General features: G+C 39.7%; 1 protein-coding gene across 2 annotated transcripts; it reads left to right on the forward strand.

Moving 5' to 3' along the window:
• Positions 1 to 9,597: 9,597 nt before the first annotated feature.
• On the forward strand, positions 9,598 to 13,617 carry LOC135239357 (beta-1,3-galactosyl-O-glycosyl-glycoprotein beta-1,6-N-acetylglucosaminyltransferase 4-like). 2 transcript variants are annotated; one of them, XM_064307959.1, is made up of 4 exons: positions 9,598 to 9,709; positions 10,306 to 10,376; positions 10,620 to 10,692; positions 11,245 to 13,617. In XM_064307959.1, the coding sequence occupies exons 3-4, from the start codon at positions 10,621 to 10,623 to the stop codon at positions 11,917 to 11,919; spliced, it is 747 nt and encodes a 248-aa protein (XP_064164029.1). In that variant the 5' UTR covers positions 9,598 to 9,709; positions 10,306 to 10,376; position 10,620; the 3' UTR covers positions 11,920 to 13,617. The 2 variants fall into 2 exon arrangements, with proteins under 2 accessions (XP_064164029.1, XP_064164028.1); XM_064307958.1 differs by having other exon boundaries at positions 9,599 to 9,709; positions 10,620 to 13,617.
• Positions 13,618 to 14,028: the final 411 nt, after the last annotated feature.

Below are 14,028 nucleotides of genomic sequence, written 5' to 3' on the forward strand. Positions count from 1 at the left end.
CTTTACTCCCAATTTCTGTGAAAGGGGCACTGCAGCTGAAATATTTGCACTCCTTTGATAACTCTTTTCCCATAATGAGTCCCTATTGTATACCCTCAACTTGATTACAGAGTTAGTATTCAGTATAGAAAAGGTGTATCTCTCACTGACATCTACTAATAGGCACTGGCACACAAGTGGGAGATGAATAAGGCTAGCATACGTCTGGTTATGTTGTTATGTTTTTTCCATTTTAGTAATACTTCAGGAATTATGTCACACTGTCCCTTTTAATGCTGCTTGGAGGGTTCTTGTTATTTATGGGAATGCAAGAGAAAAGCTTTAGACAACTGTCTGTCTGTCTTGGAATCCTTGAATAAATAATCATCCTCGCTTAAAAATTATGCAACATCATCTTAGCAGCTAGTAAGTCCGACAGCTTGAATAAGTCTGTCTCACGAGCAGGACTTCTTTGAATAAATAATCCATTTTGACTTTACACACTCACTGTGTGTAATTGGACAGGAGGCAGCCTGAAACCAATTCCCCTGGTACTCAATGGAGAAACACTGGCCTTATTATAGCGAAACCATTGCCGTGTGCTGAAACAGTTTCCGAGGACACTGAGATCCTTTGTTGCGTGTCAGTTATTCTGAAAATGGCCTTTCATTAATACTGTTAACTCTGGCACCCATGTATGTTTTTGTTGTGTATGATATCTTAGAGAGGTCTGATTCGGTGTGTCACTGTTTATTTTGAGTTCTCAATGGCAGCACACACATCAGAACAATTCTACGCATGTCATGGTGTCTGCATAACTCAATAATCCATATAAAGTAGGGGAAGTATGCACGTACAGTACGTGAATCATGCATTTGCTGTCCTGGGATTAATACCATTACTGTGGGAGATTGAAATAAGCAATAGTACATCTCTCAGATCTCTCCTATTTTTGCATGCCTTCAGAAAGCATATACCTGGGTTTTATGAAAGAAGACCTGTTGCAGAGAAGTCTAACCAGACCTGCTAATGTATGTTTGAACACAAGGGTATTTCAGTTCTCTCATGCCTTCTGACCTGTGGATTACTGAAGTTCTGTAGTACTTATTACATCTCCAGTGATAACTGTGATTCTTCTGCAGTCGTGTACTTTTTACATAGACTACAGCAAAAACTTTCAGTGCTAAATAGTTTTACGCTATGGAGTACCTTTTGGATTCATATAAACTTTTAGAGCTGAACTAATGCCGAACGTTTAATTGTTTCCATTTAAAAATGTTCAGCAGTGACATAAGGGAAATAATGCTCCTTAGTGGATTCCCTTCTAGAAGTTGAAGACATCCATGCAGAACTGGCCAGGAATGTCAGTATGCACTTCAAGGCAGAACACTAAAATGAATTTCCCTTTTTATTCTGAAAGGAGGCCTAGTTCATCCCATCTGAATAAGCACAGCTACTGTTGAAAATTGCATTGGCTCTTTGCCTTCCATCTGTATTTCGGAAGGTACGAGATGGTTATCGGGCAAAGCCCAGAACTAAATAAAAAAAAATCAATGCAGCCGCACTCTTAAATGGGCTAAATCACTACTCACAAGCCAGCTGGTTTCTGTTACAAGTGATTAGAAACTAAAATAGATTCATTATAATGTAGCTCTGTGTTCTTTGTAACAACTGAATATCTCTGGCAATTTAACAATGAAATAATTTGATTTGCTAAGAACCAATTATTCTGTTATATCTTTCATATATAAGTATAAAGTTTTGAAACTGGTAGTTTGTTGGTTTACCATTCGGTGCTCTGTGATAACTTGCTTATGAAGTATGTGTAGACATAGTATGAAATACAGTTTGACTGATAGATTTATTACTCAGTGTTGAAAGCTCTGCTAGAAATCAAAACAGCAGAGGCTCTGGTAGAGGAGGAACAGAACTGTGACTGAAAAAGCAATGACTGTTTAGATCCGTAAGACTTTTCCATGATGGATGTGGACACAAAGCTACTGAGGGCGAGCACTGGATCAGCTCTGCCGTACTGTAAATACAGCCGACAGTGCAGGTATAATATTTTACTGTACCCCAAATCTTTAGGGTCCGTCAGTGAAATACATTCGGTTGAAATAATGTCAGTTATGACAAAAATGTCTGTTTCTGTTTGGCCGCAGTAAGGTCCCATGTCTCTAATATTTGGGGTGGGAAAATTTTACAGGAAGCATGAAATGTGGTTTGAACAAATGTTGCCTATAGATCCAGCAAAAGAAAGGTCTAGTTGCTTTCATAAACCAAGGTTATATTTTTATTATTCTGTTATACAAAATGTTAGAATATAAACTAAAGAGCCTGCTAATGCTCAACAAGAAGAGAGGAAAGGTAAATAATTATTATTTATTTGAATGTTATTTTTTCAGATTAAGAGGTTCTTATCTAGAACGACATACAGTAGTGGAAAACGTCAGCGGTACTCTCAGGAATACAAAAACGCAGTATCACCCAGCAGGCACAGAAGCCTTTATAATCACGAAGTGTAATATTAACCCAACAAACAACAATCTATTGTAACATAAGAATGGCATAGCTACGTTATGTTTGTGCAGTATGTTTCAATAGCTTTAGAAATGCAAACACCATAGAAACCTCTAAGTACACTTTCATTGCAAATGAGGAACACAATGAATTTATTCACGAACAGCACATCTGCTGGGATACGTTGGCAACAGGGATGACGTAAACACAATGGAGCGTTGTGATTGTGTTTATAGAGTTACTTATGTTGTGTTTTATAAAGAGGATCACTGGGTCTGTATGACTTTGCTTACCTTTATCATGGTCTTTTATCGGGGACTGATACTGCAATACAGAAGACAGTCACACCAGCTCTCAGGTAACTGTGCCAAATATCTTTTTCAGGTGCAGTGGGATGTTCAGCAAATAAAGTTAGCATTGCACTGTGGGCCATGGGATTAATGGTATTGCCACAATGCAATTGCGTATCCAATAAGGGATATTGTTTTCTCCCACAATCAGCACAAAAAAGCGGTGTTGTTTGTTAAATAAGCTGTGCACGACTGCAGTCAACTACAGTATTGTGCCATTAAGCCATACACCATTCATGTAGCTGTTCAGAATGGCGAAAATAAGTCATCTTGTAATGGTACAGCAAGGATTTTGTGTGAATCAGTGATGGGATACAGGCAGGCAGTGAGATGTGGATATAGAACAGGACGGCTGTACCCGTGCTGCTGCGTTCTGACGTCTTTCTTGGAGGAAGCAAGAATCCATTAAGCAATGCTTTTCCAAACAGCAATGACAGGGGCGATTGTATTCAGACCAGGGAAAAAAGTGAGGGCCTGGTATCCTGTCTGCCTAAACCCCTCTGACAATATGATCTCAGTAATTTGCTAGTGAGAATAGCGGTGCATCGCTAACCTTGCTCACAAGATGCATGCCAAACCTTCCCTTCTGTTATGGCTGGAGTACAAACTTCCACCATCAGGCTCTAGATATCAAATGCTTGAAACAGGTATTTTTATACTACAGAGTATCCAATTCATCAAAATAGGTTTGTTGATTGATGAATTGTTGATTATTATTGTAGGCATTATCATTGTTGATGATGCTGATGATGATGATGATGATGATGATGATTATTATTATTATTATTATTTTTATTATTATTATTATTATTATGTTTTAATTTATTCAACTTAAAGGACAGAAGATTCCTTGTTCTTTCTGAAGACCTGCATCTTTAGCTGAATCTGAAAATTAGACCTGGTCACAGATGGTGATGTAACCTCAGGCCATACAGTAGAGGAATGTCCATCGCTAACTGAAGACTACGATGATAACTATGATGATTCACTAATGGCACTGTGACAGTTATGACAGTCTCTCATACAAAACACACGTGCTTTTTGTTGCAAGTCACGACAGAACGTGCAGCCACTTCCCTTCCGGAGGGGGTAAAGCCGGTGTGACCTCACTCCGAGGAAGAGGAGGAGTTGTGGATAGTGGTAGCTGGCGAGAGAGAGGAGTGCTGTGTCATGGTGTGGGAATGTCAGAGGTCTTGGCTGAATGAGTGTTTTGGATATTTTTGGTTTGCACGTTAACAGGCATTGTGCTGAACTCTGTGCTGTGGTTTTCTTGGGTGATGTCATTTCACCCATTCAGCATAGGTGCTGCTTCACTGTATCCACATTGCTTTTTTGTCTTTTAAAATGTGAAGCTGTTGGAGTCTAAAATGTTTAACTTTTTAAAGAGTAGGTTTTTTGGAATATTTTTTTGAAAATTCTATGCCAGTATTCTCAAACTCCATTGCTTTCAGTTACCAGTGGTGATTGAGCCTTAAAGGGTTAATGAAGCCACATACCTTGAAACATGATAATCACCAATTTTAAACTTGTTTTTCTTTTTCATGGTCTGTCATAATGCCAGCATGACTGCAAATCTTTTGAGTTTTTTATTTTTGTTTGTTGTCCTGTAAAAATGAAACAAAACTCTCACAAATCAAATGTAGAAAACAGAAGAGGCCCCAGGCTGTGTCCAATGGCCTGAAGTGCTGGCGTGGGCAGACAAACCACTTCCTGGGTGTTCACCTGTTTCATGGTTTAGATGTGAAAGTGTATTGTGAAAACAGTCTTAATCGTATTTTAATTCTGTTGGGTCCCAGATGATCTCAGTCAGACAGCAGAGTCAGTACAACCAAATTCAGCAGTACAAGTGGTTTTATTTTGCAGCATGTGTACGTGAGAGCAGCATTCAGTGGACATTGCATATGTGACCATGGGAGAATCACTTGGTTTGATGACTGAGCATATTGTGCATATTTTTTTCTTTGATATGCTTTACGCCCAGAACTTCCTCAACATAGACCTAAGTTGTACGAGTTCTTGTCTGTGTTACAAACGTCAAAAGTACCAACACTCTGCTGTAGAGAAACACCTAACATGCACTTATTGTGTAACTAATTGCACACTTTTACCATTATTCATCAACGTAATAGTACCCAAATATATGTTAGACTTTTCTGTTTTTTTTGCCAAATCTGAATTGCACACATCTCAGGATCTACGCTAATGGTCGTAACAGGCACCCTTAGGCTTTTCAGCTGTATTATAATCTGTACACCACCGGTTCTTAACCTTTTTAATAACAGGACCCAAATTAGAAATACTCTCTAATATTGGGACCAACTTAAAAATGTTGTACTTTTCAGGGACGCATCAAATACACATACTAGCATAGCTTAGTGAACTACAGACTCACTCCAGGGCCCACTTCATACACTTCCATGATCCATTTTGGGTCCCGGCACATAGTTTAAGAAAGATTGCTCTACATTAAAGAACAGTCCTGACAATGGAGGACTGTTATGCTGCTACATCCGTAGAAACATAACAAAATAAATGGTCACTGGAACAATTGTTTCCAAGCACCATGATTCATCAGGCCTGTTGACATACATGAACATACAGTAAATGAAGTAACATTGGCTTGTGTGTCTAATGAAGTAGAAATATGTGTGCCACTAGAAGCTGATCAGGTATGTGTATGTACTACGAATGTTATTAGAAGAAATGGAAACCTACAGTTTACTGACACTCTTGATAAAAGAAGTCCTGGCAGCATTGAATCGTGTTGCTAAAAAACAGAATCTGACTTTTCAGGTTTCTCATGGTGCCTTGACTTTCTAACAAAAGGCCAAATACAAAGCAGGGGAGATCCTACTGCCAATACATTTGCTTTCCAACTGAAGGCTTTGCTCCTTCTGGGAAAGGAGCAAAGCAGGGAATGTTTTTTGAGCAACACACCCTTGTACTACAATTGCAGCCCATTTCCTGTTTATGCTCCTCGTCATTTATAGTACATAATAAATCTTATTGTTCTGCATCTATCACTGACATTATAAACAAAGCACCAACATAATTGAATGTTTTCTTCCATGTTTTGATGAGTAAGCTATGTATATGATTGGAAAGCTTAGTAGTGTCAGCATAAAAATATGTAGGGGGTAGGACTTTTCAAAAAGAAAAAGGAAAAGTTCATTCAACCCACATGGAGTTGAATGGGCAGGCTTGATCCAAGTTTCATCTGAAGTACAGCTGAAAGAAATGTGAGAAGGTAGCAAAAGCTTGTTATGAATACATATTTCAATGGTCCTTATGAGTGCCTACAAAAAAGGCCTCACTGTTGCATTGGAAACTATCCTCCCCTTTCTAGGTTGAAAAATTCTCTTCATACGGGGCACATGGTATCATCACATCATACCACTAGCCAGCCAGGAGAGCACTTCCAAAATGGAAAAAGGGCCCTAATGTAACTGGCAAAATAAATTATTTAAAGAAGAATGGCTTCAATGACATGAAAAACAAACAGTGACAAAGCAACTGAGACTCCTGAAAGATGTCCCAGATAAACGGTCTTTGTTGAATGATATGAGTCTGCCCTATAGTATGGTTAAAATTAAGGGAAAGACGTAAGGGTGAATGCGATGAGTAATCAGGTGCAGTGCTGGGTGAACTGCCATATTTACCAGCCTATGTTCGCTGATGGTCTGCCACAGTGCCTTCACCATTAACGCTCTCCTCTCAGTCATTGTGTATGCCCTGGTGACCAGTTACGTTCCCTCGGGCGCAGAAAATGGCTGGTGCATCCCAGTGCTAGCAGTAAGCAGCAACAGCAGCAAGCCACCCCAAGTCATTTATTGAGTTCTCAGGATAAACGACGACTGAAATAAAATAATGAAAGAAAGACAAGTTGTGTACAAGCAGCACACTGGAACTGAGCTGCAGATTCCATGAACATGCAATACAGGGAGGAGCCAGCGTTGCAGCTTCACGCGTGATAGGTCAAGCACCACCGCAATAGGTAAACTATCCTGGGAGCTAATGAAACTGCAATAGTCCCAGCTGAGACCGCTGACATCTGGGCGTTTCATGTGGGTGGTGGCTAGACAATTATTTCACATCCTAATAATGACTGTAGCTGTTCAGCCAGCAGTTTCCATGGTCAGTGCAGGCATGTTGGGATTGAGTTGATCCTCAAGAAAAACATTGTGATGTTGCCCAGCCATGTTGTCTGTCTGTTTTTCTCTGTACACTTATCCCTTGGCTTGGCAGCCCCCAGGGGAAAATTTGTGCGTGGGCTGTGGGTTTTGTGCTGAATAAGGATTTTTCCTCATCATGCATCTTAGTGTTAAATCCAGATAAGACGCACTGTCGTAGCTACTGTAGCTTCTCACTGTAGAGAAGATAGATTTAAGGAGGGTGTATTTAGGGTGTGTTCCAGGCTTAAGCAGTGTCATGTGACCTAAAGTACACAAAGTTATTGTTCCAGTGAAGGGTCAAATCTGAGGGCTTGCAGAAATATTGCCAAAACAATATCATTGGACAATTTGAGACTGGTTTTATATAGTATTGCCAATAAACTGTGTGGAGTGTGTTTGCACCAAAATTATGAACAATCTCTAGCTTTTTGTGTGCAATGTAATGTGATATAATGTGAAATGTGGAATAGACTCCAAGCAAGCACAAAAAGGCAAGACTTTCAGAGCAGTTTGTCTCAACCATGTTAAGAAGAAACCAAAACATTCTCTTGCTCAGTGTCTCACATTCTGCACACAAACAGAAAATAGATGAAGTTCTGAAAATGTCATGAATGGGCAAAATTTTTTCCATCAGTTCAATGCTGCTTGGCCCATGGTGCTCAATATCAACACATCTCCTGTATACCCCGATGAATGCTGCCAATACACTAATAAAAATGCATTCATAACTGTAAAAAAAAACCAAACAAACAATAAAATAAAATAAAAAAATAAACATCATACTACTCTTAAAACTGAGCAGTCAGGGATTGAGCTGGTGCATTCAGGTCATGAAGGTGTCCCAGTTTTCTGGACATTACTGTGGTACTTGGGGATAAATCCTTGCCTGGCTTGAAAAGTTACCATTATTTATTCCCACATGGAATAATATTAGAGAGAAAGATTATGAGGGTGACACTGTATCAGGTGTTTTTTCGGCTGAAAAAGTAATTAATTAAATTAAGTAATTAAATTAAAGCTTTCACTGCCACATGAAGTCATTATTGCATCCAATAAGCACAGATCCAACAATATTGCCTCACTGGAGGCCCAGTGAGGAACAAACCTTATTTGTCCCCACTTTCATTTCATTTGATGGATGTACAAAGGTGAATTTGAAGAAACATATAATTGACATTCCTTGGTCATTTTTATATACTATTTCAAGTGCCATAATAATAATAATAATAATAATAATAATGTTTTACGTGATTGCAAGGGTGTTCTAGGTGGTTGCTAGGGTGTTGCTAGGTGGTTGCTATATAGTTGTAGGTGGTTGCTAGGGTGTTCTAGGTGATTGCTAGGGTGTTGCTAGATGGTTGCAATGGACATCTAGGCAGTTTCTATGGAGTTCTAGGTGGTTGCTAGGGTGTAACTAGGTGGATGCTATGGAGTTCTAGGCAGTTGCTAGGATGTTGCTAGGTGGTTGCTGTGGAGTTCTAGGCGGTTGCTAGGGTGTTACTAGGTAGTTGCTATGGTGTTCTAGGCAGTTGCTAAGGTGTTCTAGCTGGTTGTTAGGGTGTTACTAGGAGGCTGCTATGGAGATCTAGGCAGTTGATCTAGGGGGTTGCTAGGGTTAGATTTACAGCTAGGATTAGGGTTAGGGTTAGGGATACAGCTAGTGTTAAGGTTAGGGTTAAGGTCACAGCTAGGGTTAGGGTTAGGGTTACAGCTAGGGTTAGGATTAGGTTACAGTTAGGGTTAGGGTTAGGGATACAGTTAGGGTTAGGTTTAGGGTTACAGGTAGGGTTAAGGATAAGGTTAGGGTTAGAGCTAGGATTAGGGTTAGGGTTAGGGTTCAAGCCACTCGCTATCGGTAGCCTATTTCAGTCTCTTCGAATATGATCTAAAATAAATATATTTTACTATCTTTGGTAGTTATTAAGGTCATGCACAGACAGTCTGCTTAAATTCTTGATGTAATTGTCACCCTTTCTATGTCATACTGCAACAACTACTAAATACAACCAGTTAACAAAAACACTGAAAACAGAATTTAAATGAAAGTAGTGTGTAGACATGATTCATATTTCACACTGGATTAAACTTTTGTCTTAAAATTTTAATAATACATTGCAAATGATGCTTTTGTAGTTGAATCTTGTATTCTTGTACAGCAGTTACAGTAAGCACAGTATCTAATTGTATATAAAGGGAGCCATCTGTTAATCTTTGACAGTGAATCACTTTGAAACTAACTCAGAGATGATTGACATGTCAGGGTTGGTTTTTTCTTTCTCTCTCTCGCTCTCTCTTCACATACAGTTACACAGTATTATGATTCGCCAATCCTTACATTGCTGGAGGTGTCACTTATCACACTTATTGGTCATCAGGGGACAGTGTTTTGGGTGCCAGAACGAATTTTTTGCTTTCTGCTAGGCCAAATATGCATAATTCGAACTTTTTTTTGAGGTGTTTATAATATTCCTCACTTTATGTGCACGGTTTCGTCAAATGCGTTTTACTTAATGCCATATAGTCTTTTATCCAGTGCTATTACACAGCGCTTCTTTCAGCGCTTGCTTATTCTGCCTGCAGTTCTTCTCGTTGCCACACCTACTACTCTCGCACTCCTATTAAACGACCAGACCGCTCACTGCTTTCTCACTTTTCAGATGTGCGGGAGCAGTCTTCATCTTCATGAATGTAAGTTTGCAAAAGCTCCGCGTTTCTCTTAAAATGCCTTTTTTATATACGGAGTTTAAATATTTTACCAGATTAAATCATTTAGATAATACTAAAATTCTGTTCACAGATCGTTTTTCATAAAATCGGCTTACGGTGTTTGTTAACTAGTTGAAAGGAAAAATGATATCCAGAATTATATCCGACGAAGATCAGACTACCTGATGTATACAATGCATGGTGTGTGTGCCAGATTTTTTTTTTAACCGTGCAATGTGGCCACGTTTTCGGCACATGCTGCCTAAAATCGTCCGAAGTTATGTTTTTAGTGTTAGTTCTCTCTATTGCTACTCTAACATCCGCTGTGCGTTGTAGATCTGTAAGCGAGGAACAACTCTTTACTTATCAAACTGAGGTTACGAGTTTGTATTGAATAAAGGTTTTAATATTTTGAAGACGCTTGCTTTCCTTTTCACATATATTTGGTTAAAAAATATATTGATATGAAACTGTAACATACTGCAGGTCACACCTTTTAAAACCTGTAACTGTTTAGTCTACAGCCGTAGGGTACTTTTAGAATTACGGTTATGGTCGTCTTATTTATTTTACTACAGGCCGTCATGTGAAGACCAGCTGTCTGAATGGGATCTGCAGGAACCTCCAAACGTGTTCCTTAATGAGCAAGGTAAGCCCTGAGCCCCCCCCCCCCCCCTTCCCCCCAGCAGAAATAAATAATAATAAAAGCAAATTAGCTAAATAAATAAATAAATATCCTACTATTTTAGGGAATATCCTGTTGAAACAGGATTAAATCATGTAGACATCTGGGAAGACTACCCTTAAACTGAGCTGTTGTTAATTATAGTGCTAGCAGTAATGTCCTACATCTTCCCTTTTAATTATATTTTTTGTTTCTATTTTTTTACAGAATGAGAATAAGATGTGTCTTTCTACGCAGACAACAATACAAGTGCTTCATTTTTTCTTTGTCGCTGCTCGTGGTATGTCTCCTGAAGCTTGTTCATATAAAAGTCACTGTAAAAAACAGTTTTTTCATTGAGCCTTATGGAGTTACAACAAATGTTTACAGGGTTCAGCCCCAAAAATATGATATTAATTGCTCTGCTGTTTATCAAATGGACCCAGTGGAGGTCGGGAAGTCTTTAGAAATTAGACGGAAACACATTGTGGATGTGGACGATGATAACATTGTGTCTTTGACCTCAGACTGTCTGGGATATATCCAGTCAAGGGGCTATGTAAACCTGCCCCTCTCCAATGAGGAGCACCAGTTTCCACTGGCATATTCTTTGGTAGTGCACAAGCATGCTTCCATGGTGGAGAGGATCTTGCATGCAGTGTATATGCCTCATAATATTTACTGCATCCATTATGATCGAAAATCATCCAGAAGGTTCATAGCCGCTATGGAGAACCTTGCCAGCTGTTTCCCCAATGTCTTCATTGCCTCCAAGCTGGAATCTGTACAGTATGCCAACATCACCAGGCTCAATGCTGATCTTAACTGCTTATCGGACCTCCTCGGCTCCAAGGTCAAGTGGAAGTACGTCATCAATCTGTGTGGCCAGGACTTCCCCCTCAAGTCCAACTATGAGCTGGTGGCCGAGCTGAAGAAGCTGCAGGGCGCCAACATGCTGGAGTCGAGCCGGCCCAGCGAGCTCAAGAAGCAGCGCTTTAAGTTCCAGTACATGCTCAAGGACGTGCCTTTCGAGTACCAGAAACTGCCGGTCAGGACCGCTCGCACCAAAGCCCCGCCCCCTCACAACATCAAGATCTTTATGGGGAGCGCCTATTTCGTGCTGTCGCGTGAGTTCGTCAGTTATGTCGATGGGAACCCGCTGGTGAAGGATTTCCTTGTGTGGTCGGCGGACACGTACTCTCCCGACGAGCACTTCTGGGCCACCTTAGTGCGAGTGCCCGGGGCCCCGGGGGCCATCCAGCAGTCCCAGCCTGACGTCACTGACCTAATGAGCAGGACACGGCTGGTCAAGTGGAATTACCTGGAAGGGTCCCTGTACCCTCCCTGCACCGGCAAACACCTGCGAAGCGTCTGCATTTACGGGGCCGCCGAGCTGCGCTGGCTCCTTAATTATGGCCATTGGTTTGCCAACAAGGTGGATCCTAAGGTGGATCCTGTCCTTATTCGATGTTTGGAGGAAAAACTTCTTGAGAAGCAAAGGATCTTGGTAAAATTGGCATCAAGATGAACCCCAGTTTTTTAAAGTCCAGAATTGAATTCCAGGCCGAGATTGAATTCCAAATTGAGAACACTCTGACCTGCCTTTGACAAAAATTGATATGGGAAAATGATGACCCCTTTGCTACTGGTCGGCTGGCTCCGGGCAGAGTCTCCTGGGATGGAGATTATGAAAGGGGATGAAAAGTGTGTAAAAGCAGGTGAGAAGCCTCATGGTGTGCGGTCTCTTACGCATGTGCATGTTGCGGCTGGCTGGGGTGTGTTTTTAAATGAATGCTGGGTTTGTTTTAATAACAGGGAGGTAGCTGCTCAGGTTTTTCAGCCATAGTACAGAATGATTGAATTTTGGTTGTGTACGTTGGAAACATGAATTGTGTCAAGCTTATTACTTATTTTGCCCACATATGTTGTATTTTGAAATTATCATAAAGACACTCCTCTTAATGAGAAACTGTTTTGGTTGAACATGGAAAATGTGCCTTTGAATACATATTTACAGGGATGGTGTCTTGTTTTTCATGATCTTATTTTACTTTTTTTTGTATTGGAGTTGTTTTTTTGCAAATGTGTAAACTGTACTGAAAGTTGTTTTGAGCACAAGTCTGCAGTTCCTCCAAGAGTGACTGTTATTGAATATAAAATACAGCATGAAGAGGATTTCTCACTGGATGTCATTTCATAATAAATTATCTAAAGTTTGAAATTTATGTTTGTGGGCAATTCAAATTTTATTCATATGTATAAATGAATTTACTTTCATGAAAATATTGTAGGACCGATTCTGTGAACTATTTTGCAGCAAAAAAACAAAAAACAACTGGAATTAAATAACAACACGTATCCTTCATTTTTGGCCTGAGACTGTAACACCCATAAGAAATCCTCAAATAAATTGTTCACAGAGTTAACCATAAACCAAGAGCAATGTCCAACACAGCTGACAATGGAGTCAAACTTCAGGATAGTATTCAGATGGCACTTACAAGCTGAATGGTTTATAATTTACATTGTGCTATGTTTCAAGTATTCCTGGTATTGTACTCAGAAAATTGTTTTGTGGAATGTAATTTATTGTTGACAGTTGCACAACCATATTTCTGAGAAATGTTTATCAAGTAGGTGTAAAGTTTGTTTGTGTACAGGGACACTCCTTGATATTTTACTTGGTTTCACTGATGGCCTTTATGTTCAGATATGAGCTGTGTTTGTATAACAAACACATTAAGGCATTTATGATGGTTGGTTTAACCCTGTGAGACAAAGTATTAGACAAATGCAACTTTTCTTTTCGGGCACCAAAGAGATTTTTTTTGTTGTTATTGCAAATTTCACTTTATAACAATATTTCCTGGTTCCTTAGGCCCTGTTCTGTATTTCAGCTTCATATTCGGAGTGAAACGTTTTCAGCTGTTCCACAGAGAGTGTCTAGAGCACACATGGCATAGGCTCCTCAAGCAGATCCCTTTTGTATCTCATTACATCTGCATTTTCCACCTCTTGTAGAAAGTTAATTGCCTCCAATATGTTTTTATTGGGATGCCAAATGTATGTTGTACATGTGGGTAACCAATTTATTTTCAACAGAACAATGTATGTCTTACTTTGAGGTCATTTTGACCATGTTGCAAAAGTACAACATCGGGACTTTATTAGCAGACAATAGGCTCACTGTAACAGTATGCAATAAATTATGTCTGGCAATGTTTCATCAGTTGTAGTGATTGTTTTGCTTGTGTCATTGTTGTGTTAAGTAGTTGGAGGATGACCAACACCTCCTTTTGCTGCCCTGTAGCCCTACATTTCCCATTCACTCCAATGAATGTCTTCGGATCATGTCACCACTCAATGTTGAAAACAATCATTTCACATGTGTGGCCATGTGCACGCATGCATGCAAGCCAGTATAGAACATCCAGCAACAGGTCGGGCACTGTCCAGTGAGGACAAACACTGCAGTACTGGATATACAAACAATAGCTACAAGTGTGATGTCTGCCTCGGTTATGTAGTTCACAAAAACTTCTTCCTTCTCTGTCACGCTGAATAGGGAGATATGGAGACATAGTAAGACAAACAATATGATTATTTGAGGAATTAAAGAATAAAATAAGATTAAATG

The sequence above is a fragment of the Anguilla rostrata genome, chromosome 14 (genome assembly GCF_018555375.3).
Source record: "Anguilla rostrata isolate EN2019 chromosome 14, ASM1855537v3, whole genome shotgun sequence".
NCBI lineage: Eukaryota > Metazoa > Chordata > Actinopteri > Anguilliformes > Anguillidae > Anguilla > Anguilla rostrata.